Source organism: Corvus hawaiiensis, chromosome 23 (assembly GCF_020740725.1).
Source record: "Corvus hawaiiensis isolate bCorHaw1 chromosome 23, bCorHaw1.pri.cur, whole genome shotgun sequence".
NCBI classification, from domain to species: Eukaryota; Metazoa; Chordata; class Aves; order Passeriformes; family Corvidae; genus Corvus; species Corvus hawaiiensis.
This window is the reverse complement of record NC_063235.1, coordinates 371667-392023: the sequence shown is the minus strand read 5'-3', so window position 1 is coordinate 392023 and position 20357 is coordinate 371667. Positions and strand designations below refer to the sequence as shown.

The 20357-nt window shown below is 57.0% G+C and overlaps 1 protein-coding gene across 6 annotated transcripts in view; it reads right to left on the bottom strand.

The window, feature by feature from the left end:
- The window catches only part of PTPRU (protein tyrosine phosphatase receptor type U), a 56685-nt gene that overhangs the window by 32616 nt on the left and 3712 nt on the right, over window positions 1-20357 (bottom strand). For all 6 annotated transcript variants that reach the window (XM_048327022.1, XM_048327020.1, XM_048327023.1 and 3 more), the window contains exons 2-7: window positions 8347-8475; window positions 2740-3011; window positions 2588-2669; window positions 1802-1917; window positions 1438-1612; window positions 213-506 (exon numbers count right to left, since the gene is read on the bottom strand). In XM_048327022.1, the coding sequence (XP_048182979.1) occupies window positions 213-506; window positions 1438-1612; window positions 1802-1917; window positions 2588-2669; window positions 2740-3011; window positions 8347-8475 (1068 nt within the window). The remainder of the gene's footprint in view (window positions 1-212; window positions 507-1437; window positions 1613-1801; window positions 1918-2587; window positions 2670-2739; window positions 3012-8346; window positions 8476-20357) is intronic.

Here is a 20357-nt window from a genome sequence, read left to right as displayed (position 1 = left end):
TCAGTGGCAGGGAGTTTAATCAGTTCTAATTGGCGTGACTGAGAGAAGTTAACAAGCAGACTCCTCTGCCAACAGCACACACACAGACAGACACAGAGACAAACACACACAGACATACACACACAGACACAGACGGATGCCTTGGGCTAACTCCTCGCCACAGGACGGGGGACGGGCTTGGGGTGCCGGGGAACCTCTCCCGAGGGACCCACCTGCGCACTTGGTGCGGCTGATGAGGGGCGGCCCCGGTTTGCCGGTGCCCCCCTCCCCGGGCCGGGTGAGCAGGACGCTGATCTCGTACTCCGTGTCGGGGTCCAGGTGCCAGAGCTTGTAGGTCTGCATGTTCACAGCGTGGACCTCCGACCAGGGCCCCGAGGTCATGCGGTACTCGATCTCCTTGCGCACGATGGGGCCGTCGCCGATGATGGAGTTGGTGTTGAGCTGGATGATGAGGTAGGTGGAGCCGGCCCGGAGCAGCTGGGGGGGAGCGATGGGGGTGGGGGGCTCTGGAAGAGAGCGCAGAAGGGGCTGTGCCATCCCAGAGCCAGGCCAGTGCTGACACCACCACAGGTAGCATGGTTTTATTTTATTGTTTACAAGCTGCACTCACACATTTCCAATGTCTCTTCCCACACCAACCCACCACATTCAGGCTGGAGAAGAGAACCTTTGGGGTGACCTAATTGTGGCCTGAAGGAGCTACAAACGAGATAGAGAGGGACTTTTTACAAGAGCATGAAGTGACAGGACAAGGGGGAATGGCTTCACACTGACAGAGAGCAGGTTCAGATCGGATATTAGGAAAAGATTTTTCCCTGTGAGGGTGGTGAGGCCCTGGCACCTGGCTCTGGTGCCCAGAGAAGCTGTGGCTGCCCCATCCCTGGAAGTGTCCAAGGCCAGTCTGGAGAGGGCTCTGGGATAGTGGAAGGTGTCCCTGCCCAGGGCAGGGGGTGGGACTGGATGAGCTTTAAGATCCCTTCCCGCCCAAACCATTCTGGGATTTGTGCTGCAGAGCACAGAACAAACTCAAGATTCTCCACCCAGAGGACGTGGGAGTCACCCAAGTACAGGAAGGCACCACCCAGTCTTCAAACTTCAGTCTGTGCCTGTGCCCTCCATCACTTACAGTAAGGCTTTAACAGCTGCAAAGGGTTTCATCTGATCAAACCTTAATTATCTTTGTAAGTCACACAGCCCAGCATGGTGCCACACAGTTTCACCATAATTAATTAATTCCCACCTACTGCAATCAAAAATAAATGATCTAAGGCCACCAGGAAAGGGAGTTTCTGGTTTTATGCTGCACAGTCCACGTGTAGCAACTCGTCCACAGTGAGAAACCGCAATCCCAGTGTGCCGGGCATCCCACCTTCCCTGCACACAGGGAGCGGGAGCGGCCCATCCACGACCCAGGGTGGGCAAGGGCAGCTCACCCACCTTTGACGATGAGCTCGGCAAAGTTGGAGACGCCGGCGCCGCGGGGGGACTGGGTGACGCAGCGGTACAGGTCCTGCTCCGCCCTGGACACCACGTCCAGCTGGAATGTGGCCAGGAAGCGCCGGTGGCTGATGTGCTTCACCGAGGCAGCAGGGACCACCTCGCCGCTCTGCCTCTGCCCACGGGAGAGACACGGCGTCACGGGGGCACGGCAGCACCGCCAGAGCCACCACGGGTGCCCCACACAATGTCTGCTGAGAAGCAGGGGGATCGCCCTTCTCCCACCGCGTCCAGCAGGAGTTTCTCCCAGAGGAAAGCCGTGTGTGGGCTTCCCTGGGGTGGTTTCACCACCGCCACTCCTCACCTGCATGAGGAAGCGCTCGGCCTCGGCGGCCTTGCCAGCGGCCACGCACTGGAAGGTGGCGTTTTGTCCCGCGTTCACCTCCACGTCGCCCAGGCGGGAGAAATGAGGCGCTTTTGCTGCCGAGGGACAAAGCGAGAGGTGAGGAAGCACCCGAGCTCTGAGGGACCCATGGCAGCACTGCTGCAAAAATCCCCCCACTCCCAAAAAACCCACCCAGGATGTCTCAGCTGAGCTGAGCTCTGGACAGGCCTGATCCCCACCCTCAGAGCCCAGCTCAATGAGGAATGTGTTCCTGTCCCCACAGAACCAGCCAGGGTGCCAGGGAGGGATGAGCCTCCCCTCCCCGAAGTGCTGGTGCCAGAGGCAGGGTATGGGACTGACAGAGGGGGCAGGTCTGCTGCCCAGCCTGGAAGAAAAAGGGAGTGACCCCACAAGCCAATGTGTTGGGACAGTCTGGGATTTTGGGTCCCCACCAGCCCAGGTGGCCCCTCTTGATGGGGACACTCAGGCCCCATGTTCAGTCGGTGCTTTTCCAAGGTTTTATAAAAACCAAAGCAATGTTGGAGCTGGTGGGAATGGGGATGGAGGTGCAAAAAGGAGCCTCAGAGGTGCCCAGGAGATGGAGCTCCACCAGCTCAGATAATGTCAGGACACCCAGGTGCCATCAGGCTGCACCCCGGCACCAGTCCCTCCGCTCCCCCAGGACCATCCCAATGGACACCAGCTCCAAGCCCCGCTGCCCAGCCCCGCTGCATCCCCCCTCAGGTCCCATCCCGTGGCACTCACAGCACGGATAATTCAGGAGCAAAATGTCATCCAGGCCCAGGTACCCCCTGCGCTCGCCGGAAACCACCGCCTCGAAGAGCACCTGCGGCACCAAACAGGGGGTCACCCGTGGCCGGGGTGTCCGGCTGGGGGCGGGGGCTGCTGGGGCTCACCTGGTACTCGCTGGGCCAGAACAGGCTGACCGCCAGCTCTGCCTGGTGCCACTGGCGGCCATGTGAGCCGGACGCGTTCCAGACGGCGCTGCCCACCAGGCCCCCGGTGACCCGGACGTAGGCGCTGAGGGTGCCGGGGCTGTGACCGTCCCGGCTGAACATGAAGTAGCTGAACTGGAGGCAGTGGGTGTCATTCTCACTCAGTGCCTGGAAGAGCAAGTGAGCTTTCTGGCCCGGGGTGTGCTGAGAGGAGTTCACCATCAGGTAGGAGCCTGCAGCAGGGGGGAGAAGGGGGAGGGTCAGGAGGGGCCACATAAGGAGCAGCTGAGGGCCCTTGGTGTGTCCAGCTGGAGCAGAGGACACTGAGGGCAGAGCTCAGCGGGGGCTGCGGCTCCTCCCGAGGGGCAGCTCCGATCTCTGCTCCTGGGACAGGGACAGCACCCAGGGAGCGGCTGGAGCTGGGCCAGGGCAGGCTCAGGCTGGAGAGCAGGGAAAGGTTCTTCCCCCAGAGGCTGCTGGGCACTGCCCAGGCTCCCCAGGGAATGGGCACGGCCCCGAGGCTGCCAGAGCTCCAGGAGCGTTTGGGCAGCGCTGCCAGGGATGCCCAGACTGGGATTTGAGGTGTCTGGGCAGGGCCTGGGTTGGATCAGTGATCCCTGTGGGTCCCTCCCGGCTCAGGAGATTCCATGATTTCAATCCCCCTGTTCCACCGCTCCTGAGCTTTGCCAGCAGGGACAGAGAAGGTGGAGGATGTGGGACCGCAAAGACGCTCATGTGCCCCAGGGCACTGGTCCATGACCGCCTGTGAGGATGTGCAGGACAGGAAGGACCGGGGATGGGTCAGGGCAAACGCCTTTTGGACAGCAGCAGGACACTGCGGTGGGACCTGGCTGCTGAGTGAGGAGGGGAGGATCAGAGCTGCTGCCTCCCCAGGGCACCGGGGTCAGGAAAGGCTCCGATGCCACCCTCCTTTAACTCTCACAGCTTTGCCTGCATCCATCCCCCTCCCAGCCGGGTCCCAGCTGTTTAATTCCATTCCAGCTCCTCGTATCATTTACCACGCAGTTGTCACCACGTTTAAACTGTGCTCAGCAGGGGGAAAAGCTCGTTGGCTTAATGAGCAGCAGAAGCAGCATCCCCGCTCTCAGGAATGCCTGCGATGTCATTCCCAGACCTGTCCCACCACTAGCAGCGCTGGGATCCCACCTCCCACCACCCAACATCACCAGCAGCCAAACCAGGAGCCCCAGCACGGCCTCGAAGCCGTATTTATAGAGCAGGCAGGATGGCAACCCCCAAGGGGATCCCAAAGGCAGCATCATTCCCTGTCCTGCACACTCCAACCCAGGCAGGCTGGAGGCAGGAGGGGGTGCAGGAGTCCCAGCCCTCGGTGGCAGCTCCCAGAGCCGTCCATCACAGCCACAGGGCTGGGATACAGGAGGGCTGGGATACAGGAGGGCTGGGATACAGGAGGGCTGGGAAGCTGCCCCACCAAATCCTCCCCCTCACCAAAGGCAAGGGGATTATTAATCTCCATTTTAATACCAGCAGAAGCTGTAAGTAACGAACCTGGGCCGTTTATTCAAGCCTACCATTGTTTTCCTGACACTCAGTGCTTTGCTATTAATTCTAAACTCAGGCACTTTCCTCCCATCGACTCCCACTGAGCAGCTCCAAGAAAAGCCTAATGACAGTGAAGGGGAATTGCAGGGGGCACCCATCCATCCCCCTGCACCATTTGGGATCACAGGGGGCACCCATCCACTGCCCCAGCATTTGGGAGCTGCACCTAGGGGGACCCCAAAACCCCCTGGAGTCACAGCGCCAGCTGGGGTGACACGGTGCCGGTACCACATGCATCTCCCGGTGTGTCCTTCAGGGACGAGAGCTGGGGCAAGGGAAAGAAATCCCTACAAGGGGAATTTTCACCATGCTGCTGACCCACGTGGCCGCCTGGCCCCGCCAGCCCCTCGGGGTGGCTACTCAGGGTGAAATAAAACGATGACAATTTATTTCCTCGGAGTCCAGCACAGCTCGTTGCACCCATCGAGGGGAAGGCACTGTGTCCATGCTTCTCTTTTTTTCTCCTCTCATTTCCCCCAGCAAAATTACTTCTGCTCTAATGAGATCAGCCCCATTTGGTCCAGGCGACAGCAGAGTGGAGAGGGACCATTGACCCACCCCACGCCAGGGGACATCTCCCAAAAGCCACCTCATTAACAAACGGGCTCTTGTTAACAAACACGGGCCCTTCCTCTGCCCTCCCTTTGCAAACAAAAAGCCACAGGACCGAAATAAAGAGGCCAAGACTAAAATTAAACCACTGATGAGTTATTTTAAAAGACAGAGAATGCCCATCAGGTCACCTGGGAGCGGGGATGCACCTGAGCATCCCTCATTGGGCAGGGCTTCCCACACACTCTGCTTTCCCCTCTTAATTTTCTTCCTGGTGTTGCAACATTGGAAAAAGCAGGTTCCAACCACTCGCTTTTGTGCTAATTTTATCCTCCTCTGCTGTAAATATCTGGCATTAGCCTGAAGCCCAGGGTGTGGGTTGGGTTTCTTTTATAAATACAAGAGAAGCAGAGGCACTTCAAACTGCCAGAGGGCCGGGCTGGATGGGACACTGGGAAGGGATTGTTCCCTGTGAGGTGGGGAGGGCCTGGCACAGGTTCCCAGAGAAGCCGTGGCTGCCCCATCCCTGGCAGTGCCCAAGGCCAGTGGAAGCCCTGCTGGCCCATAGGGAAGGGGCAGCTCTTCCCATCGTGCTTCCCATCCCTGCATCCCTCCAGGGAAAACCCAAACAGCCCTGCAAGAGGAGGAGGGAAGAACCCACTCCCCCCGCTTCCCTGTCTCGATGAGTTTTTCCTCCTACAAAATCACCGAGAGATAAAAATAAATAAAAAAAAAAAACTTCCAGGAGCTATTAGAAGGCAGGGAAGGCAGGCAGGATGACAGCGAGAGGGCGGCACTGCCAGACAAGAGGTGCCAAGGGACCAGGTCTGAGCACTGCAGCATCTGTCTCCAGGAAATCCCGCTGGAAGACTGAGCTGTCGTGCGCCAAATCCTTCTCCATGTCAGAGCCGGCACGGGAATCAGGGAACCCTCCCCACTTCTGTGCTGAGCTTCTCCAAAGGAGCCCCAGCACCGAGGGCTGATATCCCACCAGCACAGGGTCCTTGGACACACTGCAGCAATTCCCACAGGAGCAAACAATCATTGCTCACGGGTTTTATGGATGTGCAGCAGGAGCTGGTTGGGAAGCGGTGCTGGAGCTGAGAGCTGAAGGAGCAACTCCTTGGATGGGATGGAGAGACATCAGAGCTCTTCAGGATGGGGATAACAGTTCAGGGGACGAGGCTGTGCAGGGACACAGCAGCAGCTCTGATGCACAGGGAAACAATGTCAGTGAATGTGGAAGGAAAATCTAGGAAAAAGCATGTTTGAGGAAAAAACCCACCCACAAATATGCTGTTTTAGTATTTTGAGTGAGGGACCCTAGAGCCCCTTTCAGTGCCAAAAGAGGCTCCAGGAGAGCTGGAGAGGGACCTGGGACAAGGGCCTGGAGGGACAGGACACAGGGAATGGCTTCCCACTGCCAGAGGGCAGGGATGGATGGGATCTTGGGAAATAATTGCTCCCTGGGAGGGTGGGGAAGCCCTGGCACAGGGAGCCCAGAGGAGCTGTGGCTGCCCCATGATCCCTGGCAGTGTCCAAAGCCAGGCTGGACATTGGGGCTGGGAGCAGCCTGGGACAGTGGGAGGTGTCCCTGCCAGGGCAGGGGTGGCACTGGGTGGGCTTTGAGGTAGGTCCCTTCCAACCCAAGCCAGTCTGGGATTGCAGCCTCACTCCTGCCTTACCCAGCTCCCTGCAACTGCTCCTTTAAAAAAAGAACAATAAAGAGATTAAAAAAAAAAAATCACGATTGCAACGTGGGAGAGACCCATCCATCATCTTTAGGTGAAAGAGAAACAAGTCAAGAGAAGGGGGGAAAAAACCCCAAACCAAACAAGAAAGCAAGAGGAGAGTAGGATGGAAAGGTAGCAGCAGGTGGCCAGCAGCCAGCACCCGCTCCAATAAATCCTACACTCCTTGAAACTGGCTGATCTCCAATAAAAACTCATTTTAATCTGAGACCACAAGACTCCTTTGCAAAGTGCTCCCTGGAGAGGCCCTGGTGCTGTGAAATCTCTTTGATCCCCTGAGCTGCTGCGGGGATCGAGGGGGTGATGGGCCTGCAGGAGCCTCCTGCGCAGCTCCCCACCCAAAACGGGGTAAAACCACCCAAAACCAGGATCCCTGTAGCCCCCTGGTGCCCAAGGCCATGAGCAAACAGCATCTCCCTGGTCCCACGGGAGCTACAGGGACGAGCATTCTCTTCCCAGGGTGACACTGTGATGCTCAGGCTCACCTCATCCAGCCTGGGATGTCACACCCACGTCCCCTTCGGTCCTGGACTTCATTCCTTGAACTTTGTGTTCCTTTAAGCCCCCATCTCCTGCTGACCCACAAGCAGGGAGAGAAGCCCCATTCTGCCCCACCCTCCAGCCCTCTGAGAGCCCCCAGGCTTTAGACGCAGGCAGTTCACTGCGGATTTTAAATTACAGCTGAATATTGAGCAGAAAACTCAACTAATTACAGGTTTCAGACTCTCCATCATGAGCCACCTCAACCCCCAGCTCTGCTTTCCCCAGGAAACCCCCCCGGACACACACCAATTAAGACAGCTCCGTTTAAAGCAATTACTTGGAAAAATCATCAAGGGAGGAGCAGGGATCTGCCAGCAGATCCCTGAGGGTTGTTTTCCCTTGCCCAGCACCCAGGATGTGCCAGCAGGGACAGGATGGAAGGAAAAGGTGATGGGAAAAGGTAAAGGCAGAGGGGAGTTAGTGGAGGGGAAAAGCCAAATTAAGCATGAAGAAGGCACAAGGTAAATGGCTGGAGGCAGGCTGGTGGAGCAGTGAAGAGTTCCCTACAACGCAGGTAATACTTTAATAAATAAAAAAGGTTATTTTTCCTGCTGAGCTCTAAACCAGCTCTTCTGTACAGGACTTGGCCTCCAGGATCAGGCAGGAGCCAGCAGTCCCAGAAACAAGGAGCACCCCAAGTCCAGTGAATCTCACTGAGCAAATGGGTTCAGGGACGGCTCCAGGGGGTCACAGCAGGGCAGAGTTTGGAGCAGGGAGCGAGCAAAGCCCCCAAATGCCACCCAGGCACGGTGCCCACACCATCCTCAAGGAGAGGAGAGCTCCCCACGGCTGCCTGGCTGGCTCTGCTCCCCCAGTCAGCCAGAGAGGAGATGGACCCAGAAAATAACAAAAACCAGTTTAAAACCAATGCGATTTTTTTATAAGTCCATTTTCATTTTCTTCCCTACAGTTCCCAAGACCGTAGAGATGCCTCCAACTCATAAGCCCTTCCCCACATTTGAAAAAGCCAGAAACATGGGGTTTTTCCCCATTTCCCACACAACCAGGCAGAAGCCAAGCCTAAAACACTGGAGGAATGAAACCAGGAGGAGCCACACGGTCCAGCCCTGGGGTACAGGACACAGAGGGGGGGTGGGGACGGAGATCCCCAGGGACACGGGGGGACCCCGGGACTCACCGTGGGGCAGGTCAGGCGTCAGGTGAGGCATCAGGTAACTGCGGATGAGCTCCCAGTCGAAGTCATCGTCCTCGCCCTGGCTGTACTCACACTGGTTCGGGTCACTGTCCTCCTCGAAGGTGCAGCCAGCTGTGGGGACAGACCCGTCAGCCCCTGAGCGGCTGCTCCCTCCTCAAAAGCCTCACCAGGACGGCGTGATGCCCCTGCAGTGCCCCACTGGGATGATGCCCCTGGAGCGCTGGGGGACTCCGGGCACTCCCCAAGGGCACCGTGAGCAGGGGTCCTGGGTGCTGCCAGGCCCCCACAGCTCCTGTCCAGCCCCACCAGTGACACGAGCTGGCCGGTCTCAGCTCCTGGGGAGGCCTCAGACACAGGAGCAGGGTGCAGTTCCCAGCTTTGCTCCCCGGGGTAACCAGAGGGGTTCCCCCAACAAACAGCACCGGGCTGTGGTGGCCACACAAAATTCCTGCTTTGACCCCAACCCTTTGCCTGGGGGTGGGCTCCTGGGGTCTGTCCATGGCCTGATGGGAGCGTGGCAGTTCTGAGCTGGGACCTCCAACCCCCCCGAACTCACCCCCAAGCCCCCCCCAGCACTGCAGAGTCCCTTCAGCAGTTCTGTTTTATTACAGATTTATCTCCTGGGGGTCCAAGGGTGTTTACACAGCTCCTCCCTGGTGCACAGCGCGCTCGGCTGAGCATGGAGGAGTGGAGCAAATGCCAAAAGGCCCCTTGTTCCCATGGGAGGGGTCACAGAGAGAGCCCCCATGCGGCATCCAGCCCCCTCCCAACATCCCACATTCCAGTCACCCCCATCATCCCACATCCAGCCTCCATCCCACATTCCAGTCACCCCCATCTTCCAGCTCCCCCATCGTCCCACATCAGCCCTCCCATCGTCCCACATCCATCCAACCCTGGAGCTCGGGGCCGGCTTTGCCCGTGGGGCCACCGGGGCCGGTTGGTTCACACTGCCCCATTGTCCCATTAAACCCACGATTACAGGGACCAGGGCACAGCGCTAATTAACGGGCCCGGGCTGACGAGGGGCCCCGGGAAGCCCTGAGCAAGCGAAATTAACAAAGGCAAATATCCCCTAATGGGCCGGCAGGAAAACAGAGCTGGGCCAATGGATTATTTCTGATGTTTTCTTCCTATTTTATCCCAAATTACATCAGTAACTCCCCCCGCCACCCGGGGATTTGGCAGTTAATGGCCTCGCTGCCGGCACGGGTTGTGCTTCCCTGTGCTCAGGGATGCTTGGATGCAACACTTAGTCAAACACGAGTCCAAACACTGGGAAAAAAGCCCATAAGATGCCCAGGAAATTTCAATTCCCAACTCTTTCATATATAAGAAGACATTTGTGGCTTTTTTGCCCCTTTGCACTCATTTTTTAAAGCACGAGGGCACATTCCAGCTCCGTCACCAACTGTTTTTTCCTCTCGGAGCCGTAAGAAACTTCTTTTTAAAAAACTGAAAGCAAATTCTCTCCTATTCATATGTCTGGAGGCACTGAGACATCACAGCTTTCTTAAAGCCCTTCCCAAAATGGAGCGTCTGCCCAGCCCACGTGCGGATGTGCCCCCGCACCGCAGCCCCTGGTCCTCAGCTCTCACCACGAGACGTGTCGGATTTTAGAGTCTGGAACTTGGCTGCACTTTCTAACAGGAGGAAAAGCACAAATCTGTCAAAATTTTCCAGGAAGGAAGGAAAATAAAATAAATTTCAAAATAAAACAGTGTCAGAGACTAAGTGCCAAGTGATTTAAAAGAAAAAAAAAGCCCAAGTGTTTCTTTCCAAGATCTGCTGAGCGGGATATTCTGGGAGGCAGAAATTTGTTCTTGGGGGATTTTTTTTTGGCCTGAGAAACCAGAGCAGAGACAAACAACGATTCAGGCTGGCAGAGCCCCATTTCCCAAGGAAAAGTGATTCCTTCACCCCCAATAAACTATTCCCAGACACTGAAAACATCAGGAGAGCTGTCCCCTCCTCCTCCTGGACTGCAGCCCCCCACCCAAACCCCGCTGCCACCCCCAGCGCAGCCACTGCCACCAACCAACCCCGTGCCTCAGTTCCCCCACGGCCCCATCGCCCCACGGCTCCGTCCTCGGCCACCCACGAGACGGTGCCCAGGCTCCAGAAGTTTAAAATGCAATTACAGAGCAGATATTGTGCTGGCAGAGGCACAGCTGGCCGAGCCGATCCATCTCCCCCTCGGACAGGTTTATTGCCGTGGCTTCTCCTGGCACGAGCCTTCCCTCCCAGCCCCGGCACAGAACGAAGGCAGCTCGACTGGCCACTCCATTTCCCTGACTAATTTATCCGTGATTTGTACACACAGGGAAAAAGTCCAGAGGGTTTCGCAGAGCCCTGGTCTCCATGAGTTATGTGATGCTGCTGGCACTGTCTTTCCCCAGCCAAGGACAGGGCCGGGAGAAGCTCAACCTCCAGCAGGTTCTCCCTCCCCGTCACAGCACCAAGGGCATAAAAAGTAACACCTGAGCAATTAAATGCCAACAGCCCAACACCAGAGGGGGTGCCTGGAGGTGCTCCAGCAACTGTGGAAAGTCAGAGAGGGGAAACCCAGAGCAACCTGCAAAAAATTAATGTTTCATCACAAGGTTGGCAAGGAGGGCAGGGAAGCTGCAACCCAAAATACCCGCCTGCAGCAGTGGGAGGGTTATTCCATCCCAAGGGCAGCGGGACAGGGACTGTGGGAGCTGGGTGAGACTGCTCCGGGTATGGATACACCCTCGAAATGAACCGAGGAGCCCCTGGCTCCCTGTGCTGGCTCCAGGCCAGGGCGGTGACAGCAGCTCCGGGCGCGGAGGTGAAGGCAGCGAGCGCCGGGAGGTGCGATCCCAATGCGAGAGTGGCTAAAAATACTGCAGGGAGCTGGGGGTCTGCCCCCGGGGGTGGGATGCGCCCGAGACACAGCCTGGACACCCCGAAGCTGCTAAATCACCCCAAACACACAGCCTGCCCCATACACCAGAGGCAGCCCGTGCCAAGGATGAGAGTGCCCCGTTAAAACACCCCACACGAAACCCCCATAGCAGCACAGCATTCCTGGGCAGAGGGGAGAGAGGGATGAGCACCAACACGGGGGCTTAACACCAGATGGCCCAGGATTTTTAAAAAAAGAAAGAACAAAGAGGTGGTTTGAGAGATTTGCCAGGGAGATGGGTACCAGTGCTGCTCAGCCTCCTCCAGGCACCTCTGCCACCTCCAGGGATCCACCGCGTGCCCAGGCAGGAGGGAGCAGAGGGACAAGCGCCAACATAGAGGTTAAACACCAGATGAAGCCAAATTGTTTAAAAGAAAGCAAAAAAAAGGTGGTTTGAGGGGTTTGTCAGGGAGCCTGGTAGCAGGCTCAGCATCCCCCCCGGGTACCACTGCAGCACCCGGGCACGCAGAGGGAGCAGGGCATGGGCACCAACACGAGGCTTAAGCACCAGACGGACTGAATTCTCTTAAAAAGAAAGAAAAGGAGGTGGCTTAATGGATTCACCGGGGAGAAGGGCACCACTGGCACTCAGCATCCCTTGGGAACCGCTGCCACCCAGCATCCCCCTCTACAGGAATGGAGAGGAAGAAATCTGGGGAGGAGAGGGACGAGGGATTCACAAAGAAGAGGGAGGAAAAGAAAGACCAAACAGCCAAGTACAAAGGACAGCATCTAATTAATTCTCCGTGGCCACCAAGGAACGTGGCTGCCTGCCCACAGCCCACCCCGCGCTCTTTCATCGGCAGAGTCTGCACTGCTCTCGCTTCAAAGTTAATTACACACTTAAACCTTTCCTGTTTAACCTCCTGCACCATGGGACATGATCCATGGCTCCTCTTGCCTTTCATCGAGCAGCCTTAAGACGGCTCCTGCGCCAAAGGGCAGCCCAGCACCACCCGGGATGGGATCACAGCCCGGCACCACCCGGGATGGGATCGTGCTCTCCCCCACCCAAAGGGGGCAATGACACCACCCAGATGCTCTGGGGCATCATCTGATGGAGACATCACATCAATAACGTCCCAAAGTGGGGACAGGCTTTATGAGAAATGGGCTCATAGCAAAACTTTAGCACGTGCTGCTCCCCCAGAGCTACAGAATATGGTGCAGCCACCCAGGACTCCCAGTCCTGATGGGAAAAAGCCCATTTTGCTCCTATCTTGGCTTAGCCAGGACTGGATCAGCCCCATGGTCATCCTTGGGGTGCAGCACCTTGGGGGCACAACCCACAGCAGCCCAAGGCACAGGCACCAGCCAGTGAAGATAACACTGGCCATCTTTCAGAGTCATGACAAATTTTTTATCCCTGGCCTTTTCCAGCAGCCCCTGCCCTCCATCCCAAGTAATTCTCAGCAGGAAATGGGGAGGATTCAGGTAGCCACAGGACACACCACACGCTGCTCTGGTGGCCAAGTGCAAACACCCTGCAGAGTGAAACCAGCATCTGACCACACCGAGATGTGGCAGGGGATGAACAGAGCTCTTCTGCCATCAAATCCAGAGTTTTCACTGCCTCCCAGGAGAAGGGATGGAGCCGGAGGCTTCGCAGTTGCGCAGCCCCAAACTACCACACCCAAGGCCTCTCCTCTAAACGCACGTGAGGAAGATGCTCTGTGTCTGCACCAAAGGAGGAAGCTCTTTACGCAGGATAAATGGTCAATGAACTGCTGCAGATGGGGAAACCGAGGCACAGAGGGGATGTGGTGCAGCCCTAGAGCACCAGCAGCCCGGGATCACCCCAGGGATGGCAGCAAGCCCAGGGAGCTGGGTTTGCCGGGATCCAGAACCGCAGCTCCAGCAGGTCCCGGCAAGGTGCCATCCCTTCCCCAGCGCCCCCGGAGCAGCGCCAGCCTTCACCTCCTGGATCCCAGCTGCTATTTAAAGGTGCTTTCCTTGGCACACTCCCACGGGAACGTGCCCCGGGAAGGAAACGCTGGGAGCTGCTTCCCTCCGGGTGCCGGCAGACACCAGGGACAGGGAGCACATTCTGCAACTCATCTAAAATTAGATGCACTTCTCAGCCAGTGAGATCCTGTACACGGCACCCCGCAGGCTCCGGGCGAGGTCAAGGGATCCGGGGTCATCTCCATCTGCGGGGGGCTCAGACTCCCAGGGTGGGATGTTCCAGGGGCTGGGGCTGTTTGGCACCGAGCAATTCAGCTCAGAGAGAAAATCCAGACAGGGAGAGGGTCCTGTGTGCCAGCACCCCAACATCTCACACCGAAAGGGACCCCACCACGCCGGGTACCCCAACGGCTCCATGGCCAAGCCCAGCCAAGCCCAAATACCCCAGGATTTCACTGGACAAACCTCTTCCAGCCCAGGCAAAGGGGAGCTGAATCTTGGCACAGGCCGGGGGCCTGGGGTACAGGCACAGCACAGAAAGTGTTTCTGTGCATCACACCCCGGAGATGACAAACCCTCCCTGCTCCTCTGCTCCCCACTTCTGCCAAAGAGAAACGTTTAAGAGAAATATCACTGATGTCTCAGCCCCGATAAAAGCTGATTGGAAGAATAAGGAAAGCAGCACCATTAGAATTCTCACCAGTAGTTTGTTTTGGTTCTCCAAATCATTTTAAATATTGTATTTAATAGAAAAATAATTTGCTCAGCTGTAAGAAACATCAATTTGCAACTTGAAGGCTTGTATATTAGCCAGAGAAGCTAATGTGTAAACATTAGCAGCTCCAGGAACGCGTGGGGTTTGGCCAATGCAATTCCAGGGAGAGAGCAGCCAGATATTAAGACGGAGGATTTGCATAATAAGTCACTTATGCCTGATAACCTCAGTGTTTGGAACACGCAGGACTAGAGAATAATATCCATCTGCCAGCAACTACAGAAGACATAAATCTCCTTTTTTCCTCTTTTTTTCTTTTTTTTGACTGGTTAAGACTCTTTATGGCTTTTACCTGCAGGTCCCCATGGAGTTGTCAAACCTCCTGCAGCGGGTACCAAGCCCCAGAAGCCTCCGAGGAACCCCAGGGATGGGGGAGAATTGGGAAATCTGGATTCATTACAGGCATTTTGAAGCAAACACAAGTGGGAAAATACAACTCTGAAGAGTTTGCAGTGCCACAGGGAAGGCTTGGGCAAGGACCAAGTGTGCCATACATCACTGTGTGGGGAAAATGCATTTAAAAGCAAAAGGGAATAATTAATCTTGCCAGCATCCTTCCTTGGGGCAAGTCCAGCTGCCAATTGCAGCTCCACATGCTCTTCTCTCGCACCCCAAAGCAGCTCCAGGGGGATCAGAGGTTTTAGCTCCCTGCCCAGAGGGGATGCAGGGATTTAACATCCCATCCAAGGGCTGCTCATGCCCAGCACCCGGATCCAGCCCATGCTGCTCCCAGGAAAGGACCAGCATCCCTCCGTTACTCAAACCCCGCTCAGGAGAGGTCCTGCAGCACAAAAACACCTCGGGCTGCACAGCCAGGAGGCCACTAACCCGCAGCACAAGTGCTTTAATAATGAACCATCACTTAATTAACACCGTCAGTGCTGCCTCTTGGACTCCATGGGAAGAAAAACAAGGCAGGAAACCTTTGGAAACCTCTGTCCTGCCGCTATCGATCGCTCCCTGTGCAATTACAGCTCACGGGCTGTGGAGCTGTGCGACACCTTGGGGGAAAAAAATGGGAACAAATTAAAATAAACTGGAAAAGGCCAGGGGAAGGAAAGCTCATTTCTGCCCCTGGCTCCTTTACTACCATCAGGTCCCCCAGGTCCCTGCTGAGGACCATCCATCCCACATGCCCAGGGACCCTGAGAGACCAGGACCATGAGCCCCGAGGAGGACATGCTGCTTTCAGGGAATGCCTGAGGACATGGAGATGTTCCCTTGGCACGAATTCCAGCAGGAAAAGCAGCTGCCCCAGGACACAGCAGCACCACCAAAGCCCTGGGGGACACCAACACCAGCTGCAGAAATCATGGGAAAGACCAAGTTTTCCAAACCACCCCCATTCTGCAGGGGATAAAACGGGGGAACCCTCAGTCTCCCCTCCCACAGCAGTCCCACATCTCCCCAGCGATGGATGCAGGAGTGCCGGGAGGCTCATCCCCCTGGGATGGAGCATGTGCCAGAGCTGGGAGGGCCTCGGGGGGCAGCTCCGAGGGTCGCTTATGGCCCTTCATGGCAGAGAATGGAGCCAAAGAGCCCTCGGCCACCCTCCAGCAACGGGGCCACAGCATCCCCACTGTGCCCAGCATCCCCACTGTACCCAGTATCCCAGCCAGCCCCGGGCGGGATGAAGGTGGGAAGGAGTAAGGCTCAGTGCCATGCAAAATCCAGGTCGCCGTCCTCCTCCTCCTTCCGTGCCACCAGAAGAGCCAGGAGCAGCAGCGTGGGCTGACTGACGCGGGCTGGAAGGTGACAACGTATGACGTGGGCACATCCATCACCGGGCTCAGCCAAACCTCTGCTGTGGGATAGGGGGACTGAATCCGCGGCGGGGTTGAAGGCAGGAGGCCTCAGGGGAGGGCAAAAAGCAGCCCTGTGCCCAGTGGGTCTGTCACAGCTCTGGGGAACATCCTGGGCCATGCCAGGCCCCCTTCAGCCAGGCGAAGGTAGGGAAAGGGCAAGTCAAGCCTCAAAAATCAAGCTCCAGGTTTGTTTTTACCAGTCCATTAATTTGGCTCAGCCACCCCAGTCAGCCCTGGCCTGGGCACCCATCCATCCACCCATCCCGACCTGCAGCATCCTCAACCCATTCCAGCAAAAACTCTGGGATTACACTAATTATGCAGGAGTAACTGAGGAGTCCCTGCAGTGCCAGAAGTGCACACAACACCCTGCAACCCCGTGGGAGAACCTTGAAACCCCAATGTCCAGCGCATTCCACCTCCTCCCTGCACACATCCCACCCCAGACAGATCCCAGCTCCCACCCCTGGCAGCTGCAGCCACCATTCCACGGGAAGGAAGGCAGGAGAGAGCCCCTTGCACGGAGAGATGTTATTCAAAGCCAGCAGCTCCCCAGACAGGAGCCTGGGTGAGAGACTAAATAAAAAGTTCAGCTGATATAAAGAGAAATAGCCCAACGCGGAGATGCGCTGCTTTAGTTTAATATTGTTATAATCCAAGGAAAGCAGGCTGGCTGCTGAAAATCAATGGGATATTATCACTCAGCAGACAGATGAAAATACAGTAAAAATAAGTAGAAATAATAACAGAAATAGGAGAGTCCTTGGGAAGAGCCCCAGAAGGGCAGTGGCTGAACCTGCACCACGGGGAGACGTCAGAGCCTGCCGTGGCATTGGGGGGCTTCCAAAGTCACTCCCGAGCTGCTCCTTCCCCAAAAACACACCTCCACAGGGTGCAGGGGGGGTGCCCCATTGCCACCAAAGCCACAGAACCGATGTCCCAGTGAGGACTCTGAGGTGCCGGGGAGTGACCAGGATCACCCACCTGTGCTAATTCAATTAACCACGTTGAAATACCTGGTAATTAAGGAAAGAGCATTTATGCAGCTAATTACCCAGGGTGTCAGCGTGCCTCTGCTGACAGGCAGGATGTGCTGGCAGGGGATGAGGGGCTGGCCCTCGAGAGTGGGGGGGCTGTGACAGGTCCTCGTCCCCACGGGTGGGCTGCCAGCGGCAGGGAAGGCCTTTGGAGGAGACTCCATCCTTGGGTGGATCAGCCTGGACTTCCTGACCAGCCCTGAGAACTGCTGCTGCTGAACCCTCCACCATCCCAGCTTTTGGAGGAACCCAGGGCTCAGGGTCACACAGCACGGACAGAGAGGGGGCTGCACCCCAAGGAGCCCTACAGAGCACCCCCAAAACCACAGCAGCTCCATGGATGCCTCCCAGTCCATCCAAGCGAGGAAACGCAGTTTGCTGTAGTCCATCCCTCCCCCTGCTCTCGCCTCCATAAGCGAGTGGCTGCAGTGCTCCATCCCCTCCGCAGAAAAGCCATTCCCACACCTCCCATCAGCAGGCAGCAGGAAGACCCCTCGGGCAGCGCCCCAAAGCCAAGCCCCCCGCTCTGGGGAGCAGCTGGGACACAGCAAGTGATTATTACTCTCCTCTTCCAGACTGGCCACCACTTGCCTCTGGTGATATCCTGCTCTGGGGGACACCCTGCCCCAGCCGGCATGTCCAGCAGCTGAGGGTCCGGCTGCTGGACCAGAGCCACATGCACTCCTCGGCTCAGCCAACTGGACTAATGAGGCTGAAGGCCTCCAGCACGAAGCAGCTCAAACACCCAGGGGTCACCAGGGCTTGTCTCCTGAGCAGGGCCGTGGGGACAGTGGCCTCGTTAAGACTCATCAGGTCACCGATGTCCTCATCCCTCATCCACAGAGCATCTCCTGCCTCCCCATCCCAGCCACGATCCTGATTAACTTAACGATGTCAGGAAAGGTTGGAGCCGCATGGGGGGTCCAGGCAGCCAAAGCAGTTGTTGGTTAATTTAGGGCTCCCCAGCACCAGCACACCCGGGGAATGGGGAAGGATGGACCCTCTGGCAGCCCAGGAAGGCTGCAGGGATCTGGGGCGGCTGTGCCAGCACAGGCACCCTGTCACGGGTGATCTGCCAGTATTTTTCAAGCCCAATTAAAAGAAAGGCATCAAAAAATTGTGTATGACAAAAACACTCAGGAAGTTGCTCCAGCTGCATCCCACCCCCAGCTGCAGAGCAACGCTCTGCTCCCACCATCCCTGTCGGGGATGGGGCTTCCCCAGCTTCCAGTCAGGGCCCACCCTGGGTGGGCAGCGGGGTCCCCAGGCAACGGGGGCATGGCAGGCACGTCCCTGCCCCCCTTTCAGCAACGGGGCTGCCCAGAGCCCCCCACCCCCCAGCCAGGGCCACCATCCCCACTGCAGGACACTGAGGTCAGCCGGATTCCAAAGGGGTGCCAAGCACCCTCCTGTACCCAGCTCCTGTTCCTCAACATCTGGAGCACTTTGGGAGGTAGGAAGGTCAGGAAATAAACTTATGGCCAAAGCCAGTCAGGAGGCTCCTTCCAGCTGTGAATCTGTCAGGCACAGTGGGGGTCACACACCAAGACACCACTGAGCCCCAAACTGCAGCAGCATCGCATTCCCGGCATTCCCAGTGCAGCCCAGCCTCCTCTCCGGAGCAAGCAGCATCCCAGTGGCCAGGCACCCACAGGAACAGCCCCTGCACCCCTCTGTACCCCACGGCACAGGGGCAGTTCTGCTGCCCTGCTCCTGCAGCAAGCAGAGCACCAGCACCCAGATTTGGGGTCTGGCAGAGGCACCCAGGGACAGAAACAGGGACAGCCCCAGCCTGGCTTGCCACAATCCATACTTGGATTCGCTCTCCATGTGGGAGAAATTGGGGTGCAAAGCCTGGGCCCTTTAAACGTGCAGCATACCCCCCAGCAGTGCCCAGGCAGGAGCTGCAGACCTGGGCTGTGACAGCCAGGCAGGACCTGGAGCAGCACAGGAGCAGCTGGGAATGTGCTGCAGCCAACAGCCAGCCAGCAGAACACCCCTGATTTAATAAAAATACATAAAATAACAGCCCCGAAAGGCAGCTGATGTGTGAGCCCCCAGTGCTGGCAGCAGGGAGGGGGACAGGGCTGCTCCACAGGTAAGGGCTTTCCTGCTCTGCCTTCCAGCAGCTGGAAGAGCTGGACTTTGGCTTTTGACCCAGGCAAAGGGTGCAGAACCTGCCGCTCCCAGGGCCAGGAAAGCAAACAGCTCAGGAACACCCAGGAAAGTCCCTCTGGCACCTGCCAGCTCCACAGCCCCTCCCCTCCCCAGAGATGCCCTTCACCCGGCGAGGAGGAGCAGATCCCGCGTCCCCAGGACCTCACCAGCCAGGCCGGCACCCCCCTCCCCACCCCATCACCCACCCACCCACATCCATCCCAGCACGGGGAAAGCAGCAGCGGCTCCTGCCAGGCCACCTGCAGAGGAAAGGAAAAGCTCCATCTCCAGGACTTATTTATTTGGAGGCTGCCAACGAGGAGACAACGAGCTCCAAGGGATTAACTGCTGGGCATCCTTCTTGTCCAGAGGAGAAAGCCTCAGTTTTAAGGAGGGGTCTCCAGGCTGGAATGGGAGAGCAGGATCCAAGGAAAGCTGCAAAGCAAATCCTGAGCTGCCATGGGGAAGAAGAGGTTTGGGAATCTTGACATTTAATCACGCAGTAACTAAAGGTTCCAGACACATCTAATAAGACAATTATAGTGCATGTTAATAATAGATTATTAAAAAGCTTATTTGTGGAGGTTTAAGCAGGCAGATGGCAGGCCCGTGTCGATAAGGCTCTCCAGAGCCTGTGCTGCCTCCCAGCTCCCAGGGATGCAGCCGGGAGTTGCCTTCCCCTGCCTCCAGCCCCTCGTGCTTAACCCTCGCATGACTGCCCAAAGCAAAGCAGCGAATCCCTGGAGAGGGGCTGCAGCCAGGAGAGGATTGTTAGGGAGCATTTTGGGGTGCTCAGAGCTCCCAGCCCCTCTGCAGAGCAAGGACAGGGTGATGAAGTGATGGAAAAGCTCCATTCCAGCTGCAGTCACGGGAAAAACCAACATCAACGGGCACAAGGAGGTTGTCACAGCCAGGACAGGGGTTAACACCACCAACAAGCACCTGCCTCAGTCTTCCAGGGGGTGTCCCTCCTCCCCCAGGGCCCTGATCCCGATAGGCTTTATTCTGGGAAAGCTTCCAGGGAAGCTGGAATAGGGCTGGCTTGTCTTAGTTTGGATAGCAAAGGGAAAAATGTGCACTGCGGGCCAGGAGGTGACTCACCAGCATCCCTGTTCCGGGGCCGGGGCAGGTCCAGGCACCCAGAGGGAAAACATGAAACAGGAGTTTTGGAACGAGAAGAAAAGGGTAAAAATGAAACAAATGCGACCGCAAGTCTTGATGGTTGAGAAAAAACCAGGCACTGCCAGGCTCCACCACGGAGCTGCAGATACAGAGCCAGGGGGACAGGTCCATCCAGGAGCATCAGCATCACTCAGAGCCTCCCGAAATTCTGCTTTTTCCTCATGGATGGTGAAAATCCACCACGCTCCAGTGTCCCTCTGCAC